This window comes from Botrytis fragariae (assembly GCF_013461495.1).
Source record: "Botrytis fragariae strain BVB16 chromosome Unknown tig00000001, whole genome shotgun sequence".
Classification (NCBI taxonomy): Eukaryota; Fungi; Ascomycota; class Leotiomycetes; order Helotiales; family Sclerotiniaceae; genus Botrytis; species Botrytis fragariae.
The window spans coordinates 1,984,476-2,007,090 of NW_023500987.1; the positions used below are offsets into that span (position 1 = coordinate 1,984,476).

Below are 22,615 nucleotides of genomic sequence, written 5' to 3' on the forward strand. Positions count from 1 at the left end.
TATGAGTAGTTATGGTGAGAGTGAAGATATTAAATCCATACATGCAAGATACATGGAATAAGATGTTGGGAGGTTCATGGGGTTGAGTGGGATGAGACGAACAGAAAGTTATCATTAGGTCATGTATAGGATACTATCTTCTACTAGACCAGGGAAAACCTATCATATCAATCGATTGGTAAACCATTCTGATACGGGTGAGCACTTGTTCTGAATAATGACTCTTCGCATTAAAGTAATGAAAATCAAACCATGCATTCAACTCCAATCCCAGCCGTTTGTATACACATGTTTTTGAGGTATTGTTGCCCGACTATAGTACACCGTAAACTCCAAACATCTAGAATGAGCAACGCATCATTTTCTTACAATCTGAATCTGTAGCTTAGTATCATGCAACTATCCATGACTAGTAGAAGCCATTATACGATATCGTACATCGTCATAGCTCCTCTCTCCCCATGTCATCCTCCGTTTCCGTGAGGTTGTAATGTGGTCTTCTCCAATCCAACGGATCTCCTCCTGGCAAACAAACTCCCAGCCTCCAAAAGTAATCTCTGTGTGCGAAGAATAGCTGCCAGAGTTTGTATCTCGTTGGAATGGGAAGCTTGGGCCATCGCTTTTGAATTCTCTCCATTTCTCCATCTGCCCCTGCTTTGTCACCAGCCTCTCCTGTGTCCCATTTTACATTCCGTATTTCATTCAGAAAGTCCACAGGAATTATGGAGGATATGTCTTCCCCTTGAAACCACAAGCCATCCCCATCACTCCCCGTAATACAGTCACTATCCTCGTCACCGTAACAAAGATGAATATCTCGAGCTTCAGGTTGCAAGTTCCCTTTCTCTATGTATATTTCGCCAGCGTGGCTTCTATATCCCCATTCTTTCAAAGGGAGAAGGGGCACCGGATCTCCTACATGTGTCACTCTTCTATACCTCCTGTCCATGCCGTTGTGATCTCTTTTATCCAGTCCAAATACTCCATCAATGAAGTCAATCAGGCCATTGTTCCCAATCATCGGCTCTCCAAAAGTCGTAATTATTGTTCTCCACCCACTCCCTTCGAGTTCCAGTGCAGCAAGAGCGGCAATTGCCCCACCAAGTGAATGCCCTACCAAATGCAGCTCGTATTCTGGGTATTTTTGTCTCAGCACGTTGAGATGAGGCAGGATATATTGGCGAGTATTGATCCATGAAGTATAGAAGCCTGTGTGAACCGTGCAATTTGTACATTTTCTAATTGTTCCTCCCAACTTTTGATTTGATGTCGTCGATCCCAACGTGTGTTTCCACCTGAAAGGCCAAGATCGAACAATATGGTCGAGGAAACGTTGCGCAGTATACTTTTCGGAAGTCTCAGAAGAGGTATCCTGAGTTTCAGGCTCATCGGGGTCCTCAGGATAAGGTATGTATTCTTGCGGCACCGTACTTAAATCTGCAATTGTGTTCGCAATAGAATAAGTACCTCTAAAGGCCACGATTATCCTGCCCTTCCCCCTATCCTGCAATGCGTGATCCAATACAATATATCCAGAACTATCGCTTTTCGCCACCCCAGTATTGAATGTATCTACCAACTCGTATCCTGGAAATTCATCACAGCGATTGGCACAATTAAAAGGCTTTGAAATGCCGCTTGTGCCAACGCAGTAGGATATGTCGACTAGGCGGGCTAGTTCTTCTAGAGAGTGGAAGAGAGGTAGCGATATTATAGACTGGTCGTGCGTCGAGGAGTATTGCGAAGGGCTGGACGCTGGATGTGCGGAGGCAGAGAAGGCTAACTGCCGGAGGGTAATGGTTGTTATGGTACTGATGCTAAGGAAGCGCATCTTGTGTTGCGGTATATTACATGTTCGAATTCGATGAATTGTTTGTAGGAAGGATATACTAAATATTAGAATGGAAGGGAAAGGGAAAGGCGGTGTCGTTGAGAGTCTTTGAATGTCGCAGAGTTGGTCTCGTGGTGTTTGTTGATGATTGTAGCGTCATTGTTCCAGGCTAGTGGAGTTCTAGCGAATTTTGGATTTCCCCGGATTTTCTACAAAACGGTCAAGAGCTAGCATTAATACATACCCCTTACTTAATTCAATGGCTTCATTCTCACGCTATTATTATTCATTATCTTATTGTTCAGACTGATTATTATTATGTCATTATCCACGAGTATATGTGTTTTCATTCACTAGTTAGACATATAGATAGACTATATAAATAGACATATATAGATAAATAGATAGATAATAATATTTTCGTTATATAAGGAGCGAATACTCACCCAGGAGTAACAGTAGCTCTAATTCAATGAATCCTGTGTAATTAATAGCACTATTGTCATGGCCCTATTCTCCCAGATATTTTCCCATCCATTAATTCATACATAAACCTTGCATATACCTGTTCCCTATTCCTGTAGTAGATGACCCTAATTCATAACCGATCTGTACTCCTATCCTGATCATAATAATAACTCCTTCGAGGTCCATTTAGACATGTTAGAACGCCATGATGCCCCCGATGAATGCTCCTAAGCCCAGCCAATTTTCGTCCCAAGAACCCTAATATTTTGACATTTACTATACGCCATAAACCCGTAGCCCTCTTAGTCGTCCAAATCCTAAAACTGCCATGCAAAATACATAAAAAGAAGAGAAAAAAAAACGCTCATGATTCTGAGCAGCAGAAACCTTGTTGAAAATTGCCAATGATGAGTTTCTCCATATCAATAACTCTATATGGCTTTGCTAAGAAACTTTGCATGCCCGCTTCCTTCGCCCTCATTGAACAATCGTCTGTAATATCGGCCGTAACCGCGACAATAGTCGCAGTCTCTCCATGAGCTTCCGCCAATTTGGTGATTTCTTTTGTAGCTTCGTAGCCATCCATGTTCGGCATCCATATATCCATTAATATGATATCATATCGACCAGATGGCTTTGACAACGAGGCTTGGTAAGAACGAACGGCATCTGCTCCATCAAATGCAAGCGTAATGTTATCTTCGGTATAGCCGAGTCTGCTGAGAGCTGTAAAGGCGAATTTTCGATTAATTACGTTGTCTTCTGCAACGAGGAAGTTTAGAGGATAATCTTTGGCAAGATTGGCGTTGGGAGTTACTCGTCGGCGTGCAGTCTTCGCTGAAGCTGCTGCGTAAGGCGATATAACAGCATCCCGAGTAATTCGAGGATGACTAGGTGACGAGCCCACGAGTGGAGTCACAGCCCTTTTCATATCCAGTGCTGAGATTGGGAGACGTATCAGGAATTCCGATCCTTTCAACGGACCTTCTGTTGCAGATCTTTCCAGTGTAACATCACCACCAAGATTCTTCCTCACACGAGCTTTCGCGTTGAATAGGCTAAGTCCTAGACCATCTTTCGCACGACTGATTGATGCATTTTGTTGGAAATGAGGTTGAAATAAACGAGATCTTGATTCCTCGGTGATACCGCATCCTGTATCAACCACCCATATCTCAATCATATGCCCAGTGTTGTTGAGTTTGACCGTTATTGTAATACTACCCCCATCAGTAAATTTGATTGCATTGTCGATAATTTTCGAGATTGAGAATTGCAAATGCTGCTCTTCAGTAAGAATAGCCTCGGGAACATCGGGCTGGATCACCAGTTCGATCGAGCATTCTTGCACTTCGCCTCTTGACCCTTGTGTTTTCAGCTCAATTATCTCGCCAAACTCCGTCGTGGTATGGTGCTCGCTAGTTGGATAATCGGTCTTGAGGGAATCACCAATAAGGTTTCGCATGAATTCGCGGGTAATAACTCGTTGATGACCTGGAGTCATGGAAGCTGGAGATGTAAGTGGGCTAGGGTTTGAATCGAAAGGAAACTCGGTTGACTTCATCTCTATATCTGAAGTTGTGGTGGTTGTGGATCGAATAGGCATCTCGGGGCTAGAGCATGCCGTGGAAACTATGGCGGAATCGACATCGAGTAAATGCTGTGATATTTCACCCTCTGGCAAAGTGAACATACGCTTTGGAGGAGATCCTAAATTGAGCTCGAGGTCTTCGGATCGATTTCTCTTCTTTAGATTTGGAGATGAAAATGCTTCTCGTAATTGTCCATCGGTTGGCGGAGAATAATTTTGCATTGGTGCAAAAGATTTTGTTCCGTCATCTTCAGGCGTCAAGGGAACATCAGGCATCTGCATATTGAGATCGTATGCGTGGACGACATTATCGGCTGCTTCTATCGCCCTTCTAGAGCTTTCTGTGTAAGATGAGTATCAGATAAAGTAACCTTAAAGATGGGGTTCATTTACCTTGCACGATCTCAATATTGGCCTTGAGATCAGCAAAAACAGCTCGAGCCCGCTCATTCTGTTGATTTGCGATAGCATCAAGTACGGTTGAGTACATGATATCAAGCATTCCAACAACTCCTTGCATTGGCGTCCTTAACTCGTGCGACAGGCTGCGAGCATACGGTTTTAGTGACTGCGAAGCGGTGATAGCAGAAAGAGGTATGATCTGTTCTGCAGCGCACTCCGGAAGGTTACCATCTTTAGCAAAGCCTCGGCCCTCTACTATACGTTGGAGAATTAAGTCTTCAAGAGAATGCATGAACATTTCTATGAAGCTCCAACTGAGCTTCCTTTTTTTTGCACCGTCCTCAGACCATATCAATGCAAAGTGTGCAAAAGATTTGTCTTCCATAGTTAATGGTACACCAATGAAGGCCTCCGATTGGCCCCATGGCATGATGTTTGGATTGTTGGGTGTTACTTCTTTCATTCTCTCGGGTACGATGACCACTTTATCGTACTTCATATAAGCGCAAGGTGTACCAAAGGCTGTATACTTATAGTCTCTTTCAAGGTTAGGTTCCTCATCCCCATTTTTTGTGTAGAAAGCAACACCCATTAAACATGAGCCTTCTTCCCCAAGTTCCGGGAGTTCGACAGCGGTATCCTGATCATCCACCAACATTCGTTTAGCAACCAATCCGCATTGAGCTCCTGTTATATCGCACATTTCCTCCATCAGTACTCTCCAGAAGTCATAGGTGTCAGCCTTACGAAGCTGAGACTTCAATTTTACCAGGCGTTCCGAAGCGTTACTCTCCGCCGCAGGGAAGTATCGACTCAATATATCTGTAAAGCCTTCATCTCCACTATGCAGTATAGAATCCTCGGAGAAATTTGGCAAGCACAATGTTTGTCTGTCAATAAGATCGTGCGGTGCTTGTGTCCTCGATTCCATTACACCCGTCATTTCCTCCTCCGTCCTCTTAAGGAACCGATCTTTTACCTGGGGCCTGGTAGGAAATCGTCTAACCCTTTGACGTTGAGGTCTGTATATTCTCGAAGCGTATGGCTTTCCTTCAGAACGCTCACGACGAAAACGTGGTTCTGGCATTCCACTATGTTGTTCAGGTGTGGGTATGAGTGCATCAAGCATTTAGTCAGGACACTCGCGAGTTGCCTGCCTTAGCCAGATGGTCGAACCGAAACGTCGTTGTCGGCAATACACAATGGACTTGATAAGAGCTATGCTTTCGAAAGAGCACAAAGTTGCCAAAGTACTCGTATGAGATTGGCACCTCATCCAACAGTGGGGCTTTCTCTATTGATCGACGAGAAAATAATGGATGAGCAAGTGACAAGTTAATTGACGGTATGGAAACCCCGGTAATTAGAAGTATGGATTTATGCGCGAACTGATTCTAGACTCCTGCTCGATGACAGAAGGTTAGAAATATTCTAACTAGAATTCTGATGATGGATGAGGGGGAGAGCTGGTGATTGGGACGAGCGAGCGAATAGAGGCTAGAGAGTCTGGATGCAAAAAGTTTAAACAAACATTGAAACTTGTAAATGGACTGGATGAGTCTAGGTCGGGTTACTGGCAGTTACCGCACTGGGGCCTGTCGTAGTGGTCACTGTTGATCAAAGAGCATCGAATTGATTTCCAGAGCATATAACTTCGACATCAAAATAACCTTTGGCGGGGAGTTTGAGTTGGGTTGAGGGCAGACATACGATGGATATTCTTTCCGTGATATGTAAGGTAAATACTGTATAAATCTAAATGATATACTCCGGAAATCAACAATGATTAGAATTGAAAAGAAAATAGGAATAAATTTACAAGGCTCAGACTTCAGAGTAGTGAAATCTAGAGTGAAAGTAGTAAGAGTAGTGAGTGAGCCGAGAAACAGTGTGAATAGTGTAAATAGTAAGTAATAGGTCGTGAGGATAGTGAAAACTCAGGGTAGTGCGGGTAGCAAGTGATTAAGATGAAGTTCTGGGAGCTGTGCGTGGAGAATCGAGATACGCTTCTTGGTCTAGAGATTCTTTGGGAAAGATCTAGCCAGGTCTAATTCGAAATTTTGTGGAGCGACGTGGAGCGGGTAGTCACTGGATAAGCAAGCCTGGCGAAGATCTTTCTTTACTCCTTGCGTAAGGACTATGATGACTAATTGATGCTCAAAATCGAAATGTTCTCCATAGTACCTAGTTTGATTCTTGAGTGTTTGATATTCCCAAAATACTGACCGGTGCCGATATCCGTACACTCCGTACACTGTAGAGTGAGCAGCAAGTATCAAGTAAGTATTAGTGTGAGAATCCATATCGAGAGCAGTAGCTCCGATGTCAACGGTCGTAGCTCAGGTACATTGAACAGTATCTAGATTGTCGGGATCGGTAGTATGAGATCAACTTTTGTTCTCCGCGATTAGCTTTACGATAAAAATATAAAGCTTCCTTTTTTCCCCAATAGGCTGCTCTGTACGACACATGCGGAGTATGAATATCCGATATTCGACCCTTCTCTGTTTGATCAACTCGCTGCGTCTCACTCTTGAGTCTTGTCAAAAAGTGTCATCATTCCCTACTCATGCATGAACGTATACTGGTTCGTCACCTTACTCCCATTGTTCAATGCCTATTCACACAATGCTCTCTTCAGTACGAAGTACACCATGTCGGATTCAGTGTGAAACGAAAGACTTTGCAGTTTTTAACCGCGGATTACAATAAGATCAACAACGGTCCATCCCAACTAATGATTTTCAGCTCCAAATATGAAGTTGGAGGATTTAAAATCCTGTTTTGATTGGCCAATTATTTTATCAAAGTGCCGCGAGTAGTTTGTTTGCATCATGTTAATCCATTACCCAGTACATCATGGTAAGACATCTAGAACGATCTTTTTTGGAATTAGCCCTTAACGCAAAGAGTTATGATTTGCTAGGTTACACCATCATCGGTGCACCCAGCAAATAAATTCTCCACCATATTTTGATGCTTTCTCCTGTTCTAGATTGAAGGCTTCACGTACTGAATTCTCCGAAGCAAGAATATACTGATTGCTCAAAGAAATCGAATGGATTGACTACTCTACTCGTACACTAATATGTATGAGCTCATATCTAGTATTGGGGAAAAAAACTAATCGTTACTCAAGAAAAAAACCATTCTGATTTTATAACGAAAGATTTTCGAAAATACGAGAGCGTCACAAAATGAAGGGGTACAGCCGAACGGAGTAGGCTCCTAAAGAAACTCATAGTCTCCTTGCCACTTTTACGAACCTTGAAGACGTTATCTTTCTGCCAACCACTCCATGAGCTTCACTATATTCCTCAATCTGTCTAAGTAGATGTTGTTCACGATGTGTTACGTCAATGAGGGTATCACTCATATATTTTCATATATTTTCTTCAGTATCTTGGCATATTCATAAGGTTCTCCGGTTTCCATTTTAGACATTTTTCATTCATTCCCATTGAAGAGACGTGCAGAAAATGCTTAGTACAATCAAAGATAATATTGCATCAATCTTCAGACAACATTCCTACGTTGTCAGCAAGTGTCAGCACTGTAGCAGTAACACTAGGCGCCAAAACGCCTCTTCCATTATGTATATTTCTTACAATTAGGGATCCAGAATTCGATTGTTACACCGGTAGTAATGTACGTACACATCTCAAAAATCAAACCTCTTCTAGCACAATGGTAGTGAAATGTTGGGATGTTAATTCAGCACTATTTGAATGCCTAATGAAAAGCTCGGCATGAGGGATTCCGAGGAAGTCGTGGCTGGGACTTGTCAGTAGCTTACGGATATCAAGTTCAAATCAAATCGTTGACCTGCGACGAGGATACCAACAATGTTGTACTATATGTTACAATACGTGAAGTTTCTCCCTTTTCGTCTCAACATACTCGTGTTGTGGAATCAATGTTGCTTTCTTTCCGAGCCTCGATACCACTGACATGGAGAGTTGAATCCTTGCTCGTACATATACAACATCAGCCACCGTTTGGATTGGGCAAGCAGGGACGTTTATTTCATTTTCCCCAATATGCACCCCCCACGAATTGTTTCAAAGCACAAGCCCACAACGATCTCCGAAGGAAATTGACGATCTTGCAGCTCCGTTTAAAAGAGTGGGCGACGGCATTACAGCAGGGCTAGTTTAACTGCCTTGGGAACACTTTGCTTCGTTTGATATTGATGGTGGAAGAGTGAGGAGTTGGACATGGAGGGCGCGGTACAGAAAAGGTAGCATAGCTATTGGCAAAGCAAAAAGTTTAACTTGCTTGGCTCACAAGGTGGCTTGAAGAGCTTATTGTCAATGGATCGGTATTAACTTCAGCCCGACCACAAGACTCGGTGAATTCCAAACTCTCGGGCATCACAGCTCGTACAAATTGCGAAGAATCCAGCTTTGAGTACTACACTCATGCACGTGGATACAAATTCTATAACATGTCCGTGAGCCATGTAACTCAACTTTCAAATCTTTCAGGTAGTGTAGGTAAGTTGTAGCGAAGGCGAGTTTTAGGTTTTATAACATATAGCACTGCTAGTACCACGGCCTCAAGCCTGGATTTATTTCCAGAAGCACCCAGCTCGATCCTCTTATCAGTTACCATTCCTTAATCCATTCTTGAAAAAGTGTTGGGCAAACAGCTCTGGCAAGGAGTACCGGTACTTTTGAAAGTGTCGAAAAAACAATGAAACGGTCAAGTGGAATTTCCAACCATGCATCACGTGATCATCATATAGAAATGATTACATAAGCACACGGTTTCTTGGATGTGAGTGAAGCAACCCTGGAAATTTTAATTAATGGGCAGTTGCTGCTGAGCACAAGCCAAAGCTTCATGAAGATCTCCGAGAGAGTCGTTCCTGGTGTATCTTACATCCAAACAGCAATGATTTCATGATATCGCCAGATATCAAAATGCTACTCAGTATTAGTACTTGAATCAATTTCATTCATCAGTTTTCAATTATGTCTATTCGCGTTCTTCTCCGCGAACATCCCCATCGCTCAATTGCTCTTGTGACGCCTACACACACTCTTATCTTCCGCCATAGTCCTTCTACGAATGAATCTTTAAGCAATGGATTGCTCAATCCCATTTATCCAGTACATCCGCGTGCATCTGCCGACGGAGTTACAGCTCCCAAGTGCATGGTAGAGTTCGCAGATGTCTCTTCAGTTGATCTCAGCGATTACCGGACGTTAAGTCTTATGCCAGTCCATGGTACACTTGGGTTAATTACCGTCAGCAATGATATATTCCTTTGCGTAATAACAGCCAGAACCGTAGTGGCACAGGTGAGGCCTAGAGAAACTGTTGAAAAGATAATAGGGGTAGAATTTCATTGCTTGAACAATGCGGAGTACGACAATACTTTTATGGACGATTTGGATCCCTATAGCTACAACGCTGAAAATACATATGGCCAGAATCTGAGCCGGCGGGATCCAATCGTGGAGCACCCTTGTGCTGAGCTGCAGAGGCTATTGGCAGATGGAACCTTCTACTATAGCACAAATTTTGACCTTACAAATCGATTGCAAGACCGGTAAGCAAAGTTAACATGCCCACGATGCCAAACTCTTATACATTGCAGATCTACAGATGCCACAGCAAACGATGTTGAGAGCTTCGACGACTCTTTTCTATGGAATTCATATATGATTGGCTCCTTGGGAAAATTCCGATCTCGCCTTGTGGCACATGAAAGAGACGCCTTGGACAAGTCTGGTATTCTTACATCTGCAATTCGTGGCCATGTTCAAACGAATACTATACCTCCCGCTTCCGATCCTTTACGAACCTCAAGATCAGGCCTCCCATCATCTCTTACATTAATATCTCGATTATCTTGTAAACGAGCTGGCACAAGGTTTAATGCTCGAGGAATTGATGATGATGGAAATGTCGCAAACTTCGTCGAATCAGAAACAGTTTACTGGAGTCCCTCTGCCAATGTGCAGTATTCATCAGAGCAAGCAGACGAAAAACCAGCTGGCATATGCTTTTCATATGCCCAAATAAGAGGAAGTGCCCCGATATTTTTCGAGCAGGCACCTGGTTTACTTCCAGGCCAACAAAAGGTTACCGTAACTAGATCTCCTCAGGGTACTCAGCCAGCTTTTGACAAACACTTTGAGGAATTGGAGCGTAACTACGGCGCAGTTCATGTGGTCAATTTGCTCAGTGAAACCAAACCAGCTGAGGCTGAAATTACTGCGTGTTATCAATATGGAATTAGTCATTCGTCATTGAATAAAACAGAAGAGAAGAATGCCAAAGATCATCAATTATTGAGGGTCACAGAATATGATTTTCACGCCGAGACGAAGGGACCTCAAGGTTACCAGGCAGCTAGTATGATTCGGAGTATAATCGAGAATTCAGCAGATGGCTTTGCATATTATCTGTCTGAAGAAATTGATGACACGGAAGATGTTCCTGAGAACCAATACCGAAGAACGGTGGTCGTATTACAACAAGAAGGCGTATTTAGAACCAATTGCCTCGATTGCTTGGACAGAACAAATCTTATTCAAACTATCATATCTCAAATGGCAGTGGAGTCATTTCTCCTGCATAGGGGGGCTAGAGGCACTTCCGAATTTTGGATGCGTCACTCAACAATGTGGGCTGATAATGGCGATGCTCTTTCACGAATATATGCAGGTACAGGAGCTCTTAAATCATCGTATACAAGATTCAATAAGCAGACTCTCTCTGGTGTATTTGCCGATGCACGAAAGAGTGCTACCCGATTATATATGAACAATTTCGTGGACAAGGGACGGCAAAACACTATTGATGTGCTCTTGGGCAGACTTGTGGGACAAATGCCTGTGCATTTGTTCGATCCTATTAATGACTATGTGACGGCTGAGCTAAACAAACGTAGCTCGGAGTTCCAATCTTCTGAGGTGATAAACATGTAAGTCTACTATCCTTCCAGTCATCGCACAACATACTAACTTCACGTTTTAGATGGGCTGGAAGTTTCAATCTTAATGGGCGCACATCTGGTATAGAAGAAGACTTGGCTTTATGGTTATGTCCTGAGCTTGAAAAATCACAGCAGCATCCTGAAATAGTAGTGGTCGGCTTCCAAGAAATAGTGGAATTGAGCCCTCAGCAAATTATGAACAGTGATCCAACAATAAAACAAGCATGGGAAAAGGCCGTGCGAAAGACTCTAAACAGGCATGCTCGTGCAGCTGGTCAAGATCACTACGTGCTACTACGAAGTGGTCAGCTTGTAGGAGCTGCTCTATGTGTGTTCGTTAAAGCTTCAGTTTTACCAAACATTAAGAACGTTGAAGGCAGCGTCAAAAAGACTGGGATGTCTGGGATGGCTGGCAACAAAGGTGCTGTTTCAATCCGCATGGATTATGCAAATACTCAGATTTGCTTTGTGACTGCACATCTAGCTGCTGGGTTTAGTAATTATGCAGACCGTAATAAGGATTATCATACCATCCATAAAGGATTGAGGTTTCAAAGAAACCGGGGCATAGATGATCATGGCAAGTTGATCTAAATGATTGGAAGAATTGTCCACTAACGCTATTACAGATACGGTTATTTGGATGGGTGACTTCAATTATCGGATAGGACTTGGACCTGAGCGGGTGAGTAAACTTCTCTACAAGCTCGACATTGATTCTGACATGCTTTCAGGTCAAGCAACTCATAAAAATGGGCGACTTGGAGACTTTATACGAGAATGATCAGGTGAGTTCCGCCGCTCAGAACGAACTAGGATGCCCGTTAATAGCAACATAGTTAAATCTCCAAATGGTAGCTGGGCTAACATTTCAATACTATTCCGAATCCAGGATCACTTTTATGCCAACATATAAATTTGACATCGGTACCGATACATACGATACTAGTGAAAAGGCCAGAATTCCGGCATGGACTGATCGAATCCTACGGAAAGGTAGCAATTTACGTCAAATCAATTACAACACCGCGCCCCTACGTTTCTCCGACCACAGACCTGTATATGCAAATTTTCAGTGCACTGTGAGTGTCATCGACGACGCTATTCGTGATTCTCTCAGTAGAAGCATTTACGATAGGAGGAGAGAGGAGATTGGCGGCGCAACAGCTAGTTCAAAATTGGATGGAACTGACGATGAGGACTTGATTGGATTCGAGAGCCTAGAGCCTGGTTTACCACCTGCAAGCTCGAGCGAGAGGAAATGGTGGCTTGACGGGGGGAAGCTTGCGAAGAGCCAAGTTCAACCGCCGAGTAATTCAAAGGACGTGGTACCAAATCCAAGGAGACTGAGCAATCCGTGGAGTGTGAGCGATGAACCTGACTGGGTCAAGGTTTCAAGACCTGGCATGTCTTCACGGAATAGTTCGCAGAGAATGTCTCTTCCACCGGCACCTGTGGGAAGGAATGGCACTGTACCACGAAAGCTTCCACCTCCTTTTGATTCTTCTTCTCTCCCTAGTTCCCAAAGCAGACTTGGAAATCCAATAAAGGGTAATTCCTCAACTCCAGCCCTGTCTACAAAGGCAGTACTTCCTCCACCACAGCTAATAGCGAGCAACTTTTCGACTCCGACCCCGACCACAACAGCAAAACCAGTCCTTCCCCCACCTCAACTTACACGCCGCGCATCGACTGAAACAACACGCTCCTCGTACAAGAAAGCACCACCTCCTCCAAGAAAACCTGTACATTTAGCATCTACTTCCGTTTCACCTACTCTCTCAACTTCTTCGTTGGCTTCAAGATCGAAAGATCCGCCACCTGTGCCTGGTGCATATAGAGATTTCTCGCCGCCTACTCGGAGAGCTACTTCTGGTATAGACAAAAGCAATTTGGAACCACCCCCGCCACCACAACCTCGAAGACCCGGAAGAAAGATGGACGATGAAGGTGCAAAGCCGGAGTTGCCGAAAAGACCGCTTGACTTGTTGGGCGATAACGATGATATTGGGGGATGGCAGGCCTTGGAGCCTACTAAATGATTGATGCGTACTGCAGTTAGAACTGGGCGTTGATAGAAAATTAATGGAAAGCATGGTAGATTAAAATGGGCTATAGGTAATGCATTTGATGGAATTAGAGCCATAAGCGGTGTTAGGTTTAGCGAAAATACATTACTTTTCAGCGTTATGGGCGAGAAACTCATTAATTCCCCCCCTGAATCCGATTGCGACTGATTGCGCCGACATTTTTATCTCCTCCCATAGTTGGGACTTTGACAATCACCCATTCCCATTCGTGGGCATCACTATTCAAATGGCATACACATGCCAGTCAGTTCCCGTGATTTACATGTTTTTGGTAGTGGCAATCAATGAGCCGGAAATTTTCTACCGTCTTTCCTAATACGGTTTCAAAGTTTAAACAATGAAGAAACATAATCACATCGCTACCATGCTAAATTTCAAATCCTATTCAAGATCCTTCGGGGGTACCGTGTTATGAGGATCGTATGTGGGGCAATGGTTGAGGTTGGTCTTGCTCAGCCTTATAATGGTACCTATGTTAGTGCCCAGGTGGGTCTGTGATTCTTGTTAGTTGTAGAGGTAATCTGCTGAGGCTCTTCGTCAAGTGTATTCACTGTTTGTTTGTTGCGTGATTTTGAGTACTGGCTTTCTTGATGGCATGATTCTTCAGCGTGCTCTCTTGGCTAGTGTGTGTGGAAGGATGGTTAAGAGGATCTAAGTTTATAAAGTTTCTGGAAACTATTTTATTCTTTGACGACGGGATATCAGGATACTACCACGGCATAACGATACTGGACTTGATAGTTGAAGCCAAACTATCTGGAGTCAATAGGTCATAAGTATGGCTTCCTCTTTTGATGAAATGGTTATGTCAGACTTTGGTCATTTACCTTCCCCTGCAGCAATGGCAGATAATGGTGATTTATCTCCTTCTCCGACAAATCCTTTCCAAATCTCTCTCTCCACCACTTCTGTATCTACATCTCTTCACGAGCTTGCGAAAGATTTCAGCACTTTGGCGGCGAGGTTTCTTTTAGTCAATTTACCGGACCGTGAGCCAGACCAATTCTTGGATTTGTTTGAAAAATTGGGTTTTATGACTACAGTGATAACCCTTTTGGAATCAGAAGAAATAACATTCAAAAAGGAAGTCTGGGAGCCATTGGTTGGAGAATTCAAGGCTTTGCTAAGTTGCGGCAAGAATGTGGTGGCACTGGTCAAAATTATGGAAGATGGTCAGACTCCCAACGTGTCTAGGAATGATCAGATAGAAGAATTTTCTGGGAAACTGGATGGCATGTGCGACTTATGCTTGGAGCTCATCAAAGGGGTACGATGTTTGAAAGCTTTTGGGTATGTCAATTTTCACTTTCATATTTGCATATTCTGGAACTAACCTCCTGTGGACCTGGAAACAAGACTTGTAGAGAAAATTATCCATTTCACCCAAGACTGTCTGATTTGAATATCTCACCAGGTCTAGTCGGTGAGTTGGAAAAGACATATGAACGTCTTGATCCGATTGGTTATCAACGATATCTTGCCCTGATTGTTGTTCCAGGAAAAGAGCTTGAAACACCAGCGAAGAAATGCGATGAGAAACTCGTCGACAGAATGGGGGAGACTAATGATAAGCTTATCGCTCTTCATCATCTTCATTTCAAAGCACCACTTCAATACACACCTTCCCTTGCCTCCGAAAAAACTGCAGTAAATGATAAAACTTCAACCAACCCGGAAAAGAATACGGGAAACAAAATTCACTACGAGACATGGACTCTCCACCATGTACCTGCCCATAAAAAGCAACATTGGGGGATGTGGACTTGGTGCGATCTTAAGGTATGGCCAATCAGACCAAAATACATTTTGGAGGAATGGTCATCGTCATCTACTATGTTACATCCTGCCGAAATCTCAAGAATCAGACAGAGATTTCAAGATGCAGCAAGGAGAAAAATGTATGGATGTGGCATGAGGATGGAAATTAAAACAGAAGATGTGGAGAGACAAATACGAGAGGATTATCTGAGGGATATTGTCAATAGACTAGGAGAGAAAGCGGAGAAAACACTTGTGCATCTTTGTGGAGGTGGCCATGATGTTTTCTATACTGATGATATCATGCGAAGATACACTCTCGAAGCGATTGAGGCAAGAGAGCCAAGTGGAATTTTTGATGGACCGAGAATTATGGGTTTAGAGGAGAGTTTGAAGATGAAGAGGGACATGGAATTTGGTAGGAGAAAGTGGTGGAAAAAGGTGAGAGATTTCAAAGGGAAAGAGTGGTGGAGAGAGGGAAAGAAGAAGGAGTGGTGGTTGGAGGCGGAGAAGGTAGAATGGGTTGTTGTGCTTAAGATTGAGGAGATTGATCGTTCGAAGAGGTTCATGCCAAGTCGGCAGGATGACTCTATAGAGGGGAGAACGAGTGTTAGCCAGGAGGTACGAAGCAGCGTGGGACAAGGAGAGAAGAATAGCAGTCAAGAGAACAAGGTTGTGACTCTGGGTAGTAACGTAAATGAAAAGAAAGATACGAAGGAAGAAGAGACAATGGAAAGCGAGGAAGCAGAGAGGAGAATGAGAATTTTGGTAAAAAGGTTGTTTGTTGAGGAGAATGGCGATGAGAAGGTAGAGGATTAGATAAGAAAACTGAGGAGTACCCGGACTGCTCTCTCTATTCCACAATGGATGCTGATGCGATCTACAAGGCTGGCCTTGGGGAATAGTCACATTGGGCTCTAGGGAGGTATTGAGGATGAAGTGGAACGATCTCTTCTTTATCTTAACAACATAATACTAAGCGATGATTCTCTAAATGTCTTCCAGTGTGAGATATTCTCCGTTGAGTTTGTTGGATAGCTTGTACTCAGGATGAATGATGAGAGGTTTGTGAATGTAGAAGTCGTTTTGAAAATTAATAATGGTATCATGTTGGATGTTGAACCTGCCAAGTGGCCTTGTTACCTTTCAAAATTGATAAAATATCTTCGAAGATTCAAAGTCTAATGACCTTCAGATCGATGATAGTTTTCGGATTATCAGATTGTTTTCACAGGTAATGAATGTGTTAATCCCAAACTGGGATACACAGGAATGAGAAATCAATAGTCTATTCAAAAAACGACTATACAGTACAATCTCGCATCAAAATAATGATACTTTTCTCCTCCTCTTGATCGCAACACGGATATCCAAGAGCAAAAGCCACACATCCACACATCCAACATAACTCAAGCCGCCCGAATTACATCTCTCTTCGATAGCCAACCTCTACTCTTCAATCTGAACTCCCCATACCAAAATTTCCACCCACCCCACCTCTACGCCAACCCCTCCCTACTCTCGAAACTATTCGTCACCACAATCCCCTTCTTCCCCCTCAACCCCCCCTCCTCCAACTCTCTCTCCCGCTCATACCTCGCCGGCCCCTCCGCATGTGCAATAATATTCTGCGTCTCGCTTCCATGGGCCGTCGTCCACGGCTCCATCTTCGTATCCATATTACCGTATAGATTCCGCTGCGAATCGTGTGCGTCGCACTGGCTGGGATGTTGCGAGCTGGAGCGCATGGAACGCAGAGAGATGGCGGATTGCACGGAGGCGACGAGGGATTGCACGCCAGGCGTGTTGAGGAGTCCGTATTGTGCGGGGAGACAGGCGGCGATGATGCCGAGGCTGGATTCGATGAGGGACCAGTAGAGCCCGGACGTGCAGATGACTGGGGGGAGGGAGTTAGTTGGGGGTTTGGGTATGGGGAGAAATGGGGGGAGGGAGGAAAGAGAATAATTTACATTCGAAATCTGCGTGAGGGTCGTAGTTCACAGCGGTGGCTTGGATGAATACTATCATTCGCACGATTGATGCTGCAATTGTGCTTTGGGGTTTGGATATCAGTTTAATTTGCTCATATGGGAAGAGCGTGCTAATGCGGGTAGAGGTTCGACTTACAGCGCTCCCAAGGAGAAGATGGCTAGAATACCTATTTTTCGAGCAACAGTAAGATGTAGTCCGAAGATCTGTATAGATAGTTAATAAGTTGAGATTGGATCAGCATTTAGAAGAAATGAAAAAAAAAAGCCGAGTGAATTCGTTGAATGCGATGAGAATGCGCCAAACTGCTAATGAGGGTGGGTGTCGTTTTCAATTGACAAAATTCAATTGAACAAATTTACGATAATTAATTATCAGACGTGCAACAAAACCTCTGTTTGTCCGGAGGAATCGGCCGCTTTGAGAGAGGTTCAGAAATTTCCAGTGAAGAGTGAAAAGTGAGCAGTGAAGATAAATCCATGCTTCACTTTCCCACGTATCGCTTCTCATTCAGGAGAGACTCCTTCCCCTCTCCCTCTCCGCAAAAACGACCCCCAGAAGAAAAGGAGAGGCACACATACCATCGGAACCGGCAAACTAATAATGACAAAATCCGTCACCACATCACTAATCGCAAACGCATTGTGCAGTTTATCCGTATCGACACAATGGGCTTTCTCCACGATAGTACTTTTCCAGTAGGCGGAAAAATCCGTGCCGCAGATAAAGAGGATGGAGAAGAAGAAGGAGAGGGTCCAGATGATGATTATGAAGATCATAAACCAAGTGACGATGTTGAAGCGGGGAGCGGCATTGCGGGTGAAGACCCGGCGGTAGAAGAGGATGAGGGAGAGTTTGACGAAGCCGAGAGCGGGGATTTGGAGGAGCTCGCCGGGCCAGAAGGCCTAGGGGAGGGTGAGAACGGGAGTGTGGATGAGAGTATGTGGATAAGTGGGATTAGGGGATTGGAGATGGGGAAGGAAATCAAGGAATGAGTAGACGTACGACATTTGAATCCGGTTTCCCAATCTGAGTCGATGGTGCCGGTGCAGGATATCCAAGCTGTTTGAGTCCGACCTCTTTTCAACATAAACACAAATTAGTTCCTGTACCCTCGATCCCAATTCTCAATTTCTTAGTCCTCGATTCCTCTCCCCCCAAAATCAAATAGAAATCGAATTCTCACCAGCAATAATCGCAACCCCCATCCCAACTACAAAAACCTACACACACCACATCATCAGCCCCTTCCATTCCATCTCATCTCAACCCCCAATTCAAACATCTACACGTCCGCACAGGTAATACATACCAATGCCCCCATGATCAAATAATCATCCGCGCCCAACCCGACTTTCTTCAAATGACGAGCGTAGACTCGTAATGCGACTGTGGCGGTACAGATGGGGATGAGGACGGCGGGTGCGGCGATGGCGAGGTTGGCGTGGATTTGGAGGTCGGCCATTTTGGAGAGTTTGGGGGAGGGAGAAGGGGATGGGGTTGTGGACTTGATTTTTTGGTTGATGGGTAAGATGGGCGAGATGGGGGGGGAGGTTGAATGGAAATGAGGGGAGAGGGAGGGAGTATGTGAGTATGGATATTATTTGGATATGGATATAGAAACAGAAAAAGAAAACGAAGAGTCAATATCTCGTAATAACACAATATAAATATAAATATCCGAAGTACCAAGAATCAAGTACCAAGAAAAGAAAACAGGATACCATCCCTATCTATATAAACTCTCCAGAATTCAAAATCCAAAATCCAGTGACCACCCCATGGGGAAATAAATAAATAAATGGATAGATTCCCCAGGAGCACACTACACATTACACATTACATACACACCATATACCGTGTCAGTTTTCAAACTTCAAAGACTACACCTACCTAGGCCCGGTAACCTAAAATCGAATTTCCTCCCCTCTCCTAATCCTCTCCCCTAATCCTTATGAGGAATTGTAGAGGAATCGAGGTAACCTATATCGTATCACATCATATAGTCCAGCGTGTGGAGTTTGTACACCGCACCTTATTCCGCATTCCCCATTCGCTGTTCCCTCCCACCTTCCCTCCCTCACGAACGAACAAGCTTTTCTCGGTGTGAATACTACCCTACCCTATACTACCTACCCTATGTTATGCATACAACATTACATATTACATACATACCACATGCTACAAGCCCCAGCTTCAGAATCTCAAATCTCAAATCTCAAATCTCAAATCTCAAATCTCAAATCTCAAATCGAGCATCGAGAATCTCAATAATCCCTACAACAACGTTTTTACAATGCAGGCTACATCTCCATCTACAGCTGCAGCTACATCAATGAAAGCATGCAGTAGTAGTGATAAGTAAGGTTACTAGACTAGACGAGACGAGACGGGATAGTACATGTATTACTTTTCAGGTGCGTTGCGTGAATGGGTGGGTGGGTATGTATGTATGTTGAGGACTTACGAATGAGAGGGGAGGGGAGGGAGTATGTGTGGGACGGGAGGGGGGTACAGATGTAAAGATGGGTTGTTGTTGTGTTGGAGTACTAGGTACTAGGTACTAGGTACTAGGTATGCATGTATCTACTCACGATAATCCTGCGTTTGGTTTTTTGATTTTTGATACCAAGACGTAGTATTCTTTTACGAAATTGCTCTGGATATGATATGCACCAGCAAAGACAAATAGAATTCTATATTGCGATTGAGAAATACTTCACAACCTGGAGACTTCTCGAGATGAGAATTGTATTCCTTCACTAACGATATGAAAATGAATTCAAAGGAGAATGTTGATGAGAAGTGGAGCGCGCTGAAAAATTGGATGGATGGATGGATGTACATAGTACAATCGGCCGTACTACTTGTAATTCCGGAATCATCTTTTGTGATACGACACGATGCCCACTTGATGATATTGGGGTGGGCTGATTTCTATGCCTACGAGTGGTAAGGAGAGTCGTACAGAAAGGTTATTTTCGAGCTTTGAGAGGAGATGTATTGTTGTGATATTATACATTTCCATAAAAGATGTGAAGATTTCTTCGATTTGCTATAGAGGAAGACAATGAGTAGTTGGATATGGAAGCGGCAAGCGCAGTGGAAATTTTCTTTCTTCCGTCTTACAGTCTCGGGAGTATTGTATCACCAAGATTTCGGCGGTCAAGGGATCCCGTGATTGTATACCCGTTCACTAGGTATTGAAAGAAATTGATTTCTAAGGACCTAGCATCCTTACCGGACACGCCGTACATGTACTTTGCATCGCCATGCTCACCATGCAACTTCCATGCACGCAAGCTGCAGATAACGTTTTGCTGGCTTTAGCTGTGTACACCCTCGATTGTAATTTGAGTTCGATCTCAACATCGTACAAGCACGTATAGATCAGATCTATTTCCGGGTCTTCATGTTTCCCATAAGCATATATCAGAGGTATGGATCGAAGGATCTGAAACTGTGAGTTGGCACACCAAGCGGTTTGTGAAAGGCGTGGCAAATGAGTCGGTATCCGTCAAGGCGTTGACAGCGGAGTGAGATATATGCGGGTATCCATCAGGGTATCGAGAACACAGCTTTCAACGTAAGAAGTGTGAGAACATAGCTTTGTGTTTTGTTTTCTAGAGCCTAGCTCTGTGGTTTCTTCTCCGAATAAGGTTTGGTGGAAGATTCAAGTCCTGACTGTATGCAGGCACAAAGCGTGAAGAGGTCGACACTAGACTTTTTCGTTCAAACCGTTCTTTACTCAGAATCTTGTTACATTCGCGTATCGAGATGCTTCTATCAGGAGTCAAGCCTTGTTTTCACTCAATCTTCCTAGTCCTCCCGTCAAGCTTGAGGAAATAATCTTTGCGCACCACTTCAATGGAACCCCGTTTTGCCACATTGCTCCACGTTGTGAGATGTGATGGCCAGTTCAGACCAATTGCTTTTAGTAAAAGCCACATGGGATTCTAGAGATGGTTAAAACAAATCCCACGATCAAATATACACTGGCAAGCTTGTGCTCAGTATCAAGCGTAGTGGCGTTAATCAGGATCGTGCATATGGTAGCAACATCTCCAAATTATTCCCATGCGAGATAATCTCTGCCTAAGCAGCACTCCTCAAGATAATCGATCTTACACATAGGAAAATGAAACGACAATGGCCGTGGAGAAAATGTTGGTATACACAGTAATTTATGTGCCTAGCACACAGCCAATACTGATATGCCAGGTAAATTTACTCACCGCCCATGGAGAACCTCCTCCCCAAAAGTTCGAGTTTTGAGATGTGCGATCTGCAACGAATTTTCTTCATGCGATTATATCGGGACTTGTGGATTATCTCAGGAACATCGAGATTATGCCGCAACTTTTGGAATGATATTCAAATATTGAGGTTTGTACTCCAACAAAGTTGAGAGTGAGATGTAACCTACAATTCGTAATGCTTGGGTGTCGATTTGGAGATGGAAGATCAACGTGCATTAATTATCTCATTTGTCAAAATGTTCTCTCTCCTATAATGTTCTGTTAGAGAATGAAGAAGTCCAATTTGATGCAGACTTCTAAGTTCTAGCAGGTGCAAATTGTGAAGCTGTTCACAGCACTGATTGATAGAGGAGCAAGGCTTCTTCTATCGATAACGATGTTGACGTTAGTAATCAATCGAAATGATTCACATATCAATCAGATGAAATTCTGTAAAAATGGTGGGAATTCGCAAGTCCTTGGTTATTTTGAGCCACCGATGCGGCGGAAATGTCTCTCCACAGATACCAGATTGCTGATAAAGATAATCTCAATGGTGATCTTGGGGATCCATAAATGATTATGGATCATGTCAACTTCTTTCTTTTCCACTCCGCAGATCCGCTTGATGCACCAACAGAGGATTCTCCTTTTCAAACACCAACCCATATGGAAAAACTCAAAGACGGGGGAATGATGGGAGCTGGCCTGGCCCTTGCAATGGTGTAGCGTGTAGCGTGTAGCGTGTAAGATAGGTGAGGCTCGAGCTGCCAAATACGGTGTGACGATAGATTGTTTTTTCTTTCTTCTTTGTTTGTTTTGGAAGAATGGAAAGACACAGTGGATACGAAACTTGCCAGGGAAAGCTCACCGTGGTCCCGTAGGCAACGAAACATCTTGGCAATGTGGGAATCGAGTTTCTTCGGCTTCAGACAACCAGATTATGATACATTCGGGCGGCTGGCTACCACGTCCAAGCTTCAGTTGCGGTATGCATCAATGTTACCAAGACTCAGGCTGTGATTCTTGCCAACCGGCAGTCTTTTAAAGTTTGACTTGGCAATGAAGAATGCCAATGCCAACACCTGAAGAGTCAGTCATCCGGCGAAACAAACGCGCATGAACTACCAAGGACCCAGCTAGCTAGAGTAGTTCCGCGGGAAAAACGTGCAATAAATCCTCTTTATAAGGATATTCCATTGTAAAGTTTATCGTCGAGCAAGGGATAATCATATACGGAGCGTACAGCAACGTGAAATCCCACCCTCTTAAGCAAAAAAGGGAAAGCGTACCCATCAG

At 43.8% G+C, this 22,615-nt stretch overlaps 6 protein-coding genes across 6 annotated transcripts; 3 read left to right on the plus strand and 3 right to left on the minus strand.

Annotated features, from left to right (window-relative positions):
• Positions 1–442: 442 nt before the first annotated feature.
• Positions 443–1,831, minus strand: Bfra_000603 (putative extracellular triacylglycerol protein; the record flags this gene model as incomplete). Its single annotated transcript, XM_037331048.1, has 1 exon — positions 443–1,831. The coding sequence occupies one exon, from the start codon at positions 1,829–1,831 to the stop codon at positions 443–445; it is 1,389 nt and encodes a 462-aa protein (XP_037197381.1).
• Positions 1,832–2,663: 832 nt separating this feature from the next.
• On the minus strand, positions 2,664–5,421 carry Bfra_000604 (putative sensor protein rcsc protein; the record flags this gene model as incomplete). The annotated part of the gene is made up of 2 exons (XM_037331049.1): positions 2,664–4,231; positions 4,284–5,421. 2 exons carry the CDS (start codon positions 5,419–5,421, stop codon positions 2,664–2,666), a joined length of 2,706 nt encoding a protein of 901 aa, XP_037197382.1.
• A 2,217-nt stretch (positions 5,422–7,638) lies between these two features.
• Positions 7,639–8,445, plus strand: Bfra_000605 (uncharacterized protein; the record flags this gene model as incomplete). Its single annotated transcript, XM_037331050.1, has 3 exons — positions 7,639–7,657; positions 7,813–7,944; positions 8,084–8,445. The coding sequence occupies 3 exons, from the start codon at positions 7,639–7,641 to the stop codon at positions 8,443–8,445; spliced, it is 513 nt and encodes a 170-aa protein (XP_037197383.1).
• An 823-nt stretch (positions 8,446–9,268) lies between these two features.
• On the plus strand, positions 9,269–13,283 carry Bfra_000606 (putative synaptojanin 2 protein; the record flags this gene model as incomplete). Its single annotated transcript, XM_037331051.1, has 6 exons — positions 9,269–9,849; positions 9,898–11,229; positions 11,283–11,821; positions 11,871–11,926; positions 11,976–12,029; positions 12,081–13,283. 6 exons carry the CDS (start codon positions 9,269–9,271, stop codon positions 13,281–13,283), a joined length of 3,765 nt encoding a protein of 1,254 aa, XP_037197384.1.
• An 826-nt stretch (positions 13,284–14,109) lies between these two features.
• On the plus strand, positions 14,110–15,908 carry Bfra_000607 (uncharacterized protein; the record flags this gene model as incomplete). Its single annotated transcript, XM_037331052.1, has 2 exons — positions 14,110–14,621; positions 14,696–15,908. The coding sequence occupies 2 exons, from the start codon at positions 14,110–14,112 to the stop codon at positions 15,906–15,908; spliced, it is 1,725 nt and encodes a 574-aa protein (XP_037197385.1).
• A 680-nt stretch (positions 15,909–16,588) lies between these two features.
• On the minus strand, positions 16,589–18,543 carry Bfra_000608 (putative integral membrane protein; the record flags this gene model as incomplete). The annotated part of the gene is made up of 6 exons (XM_037331053.1): positions 16,589–16,986; positions 17,060–17,142; positions 17,217–17,284; positions 17,660–17,983; positions 18,084–18,155; positions 18,391–18,543. The coding sequence occupies 6 exons, from the start codon at positions 18,541–18,543 to the stop codon at positions 16,589–16,591; spliced, it is 1,098 nt and encodes a 365-aa protein (XP_037197386.1).
• Between the last annotated feature and the right edge of the window lie 4,072 nt (positions 18,544–22,615).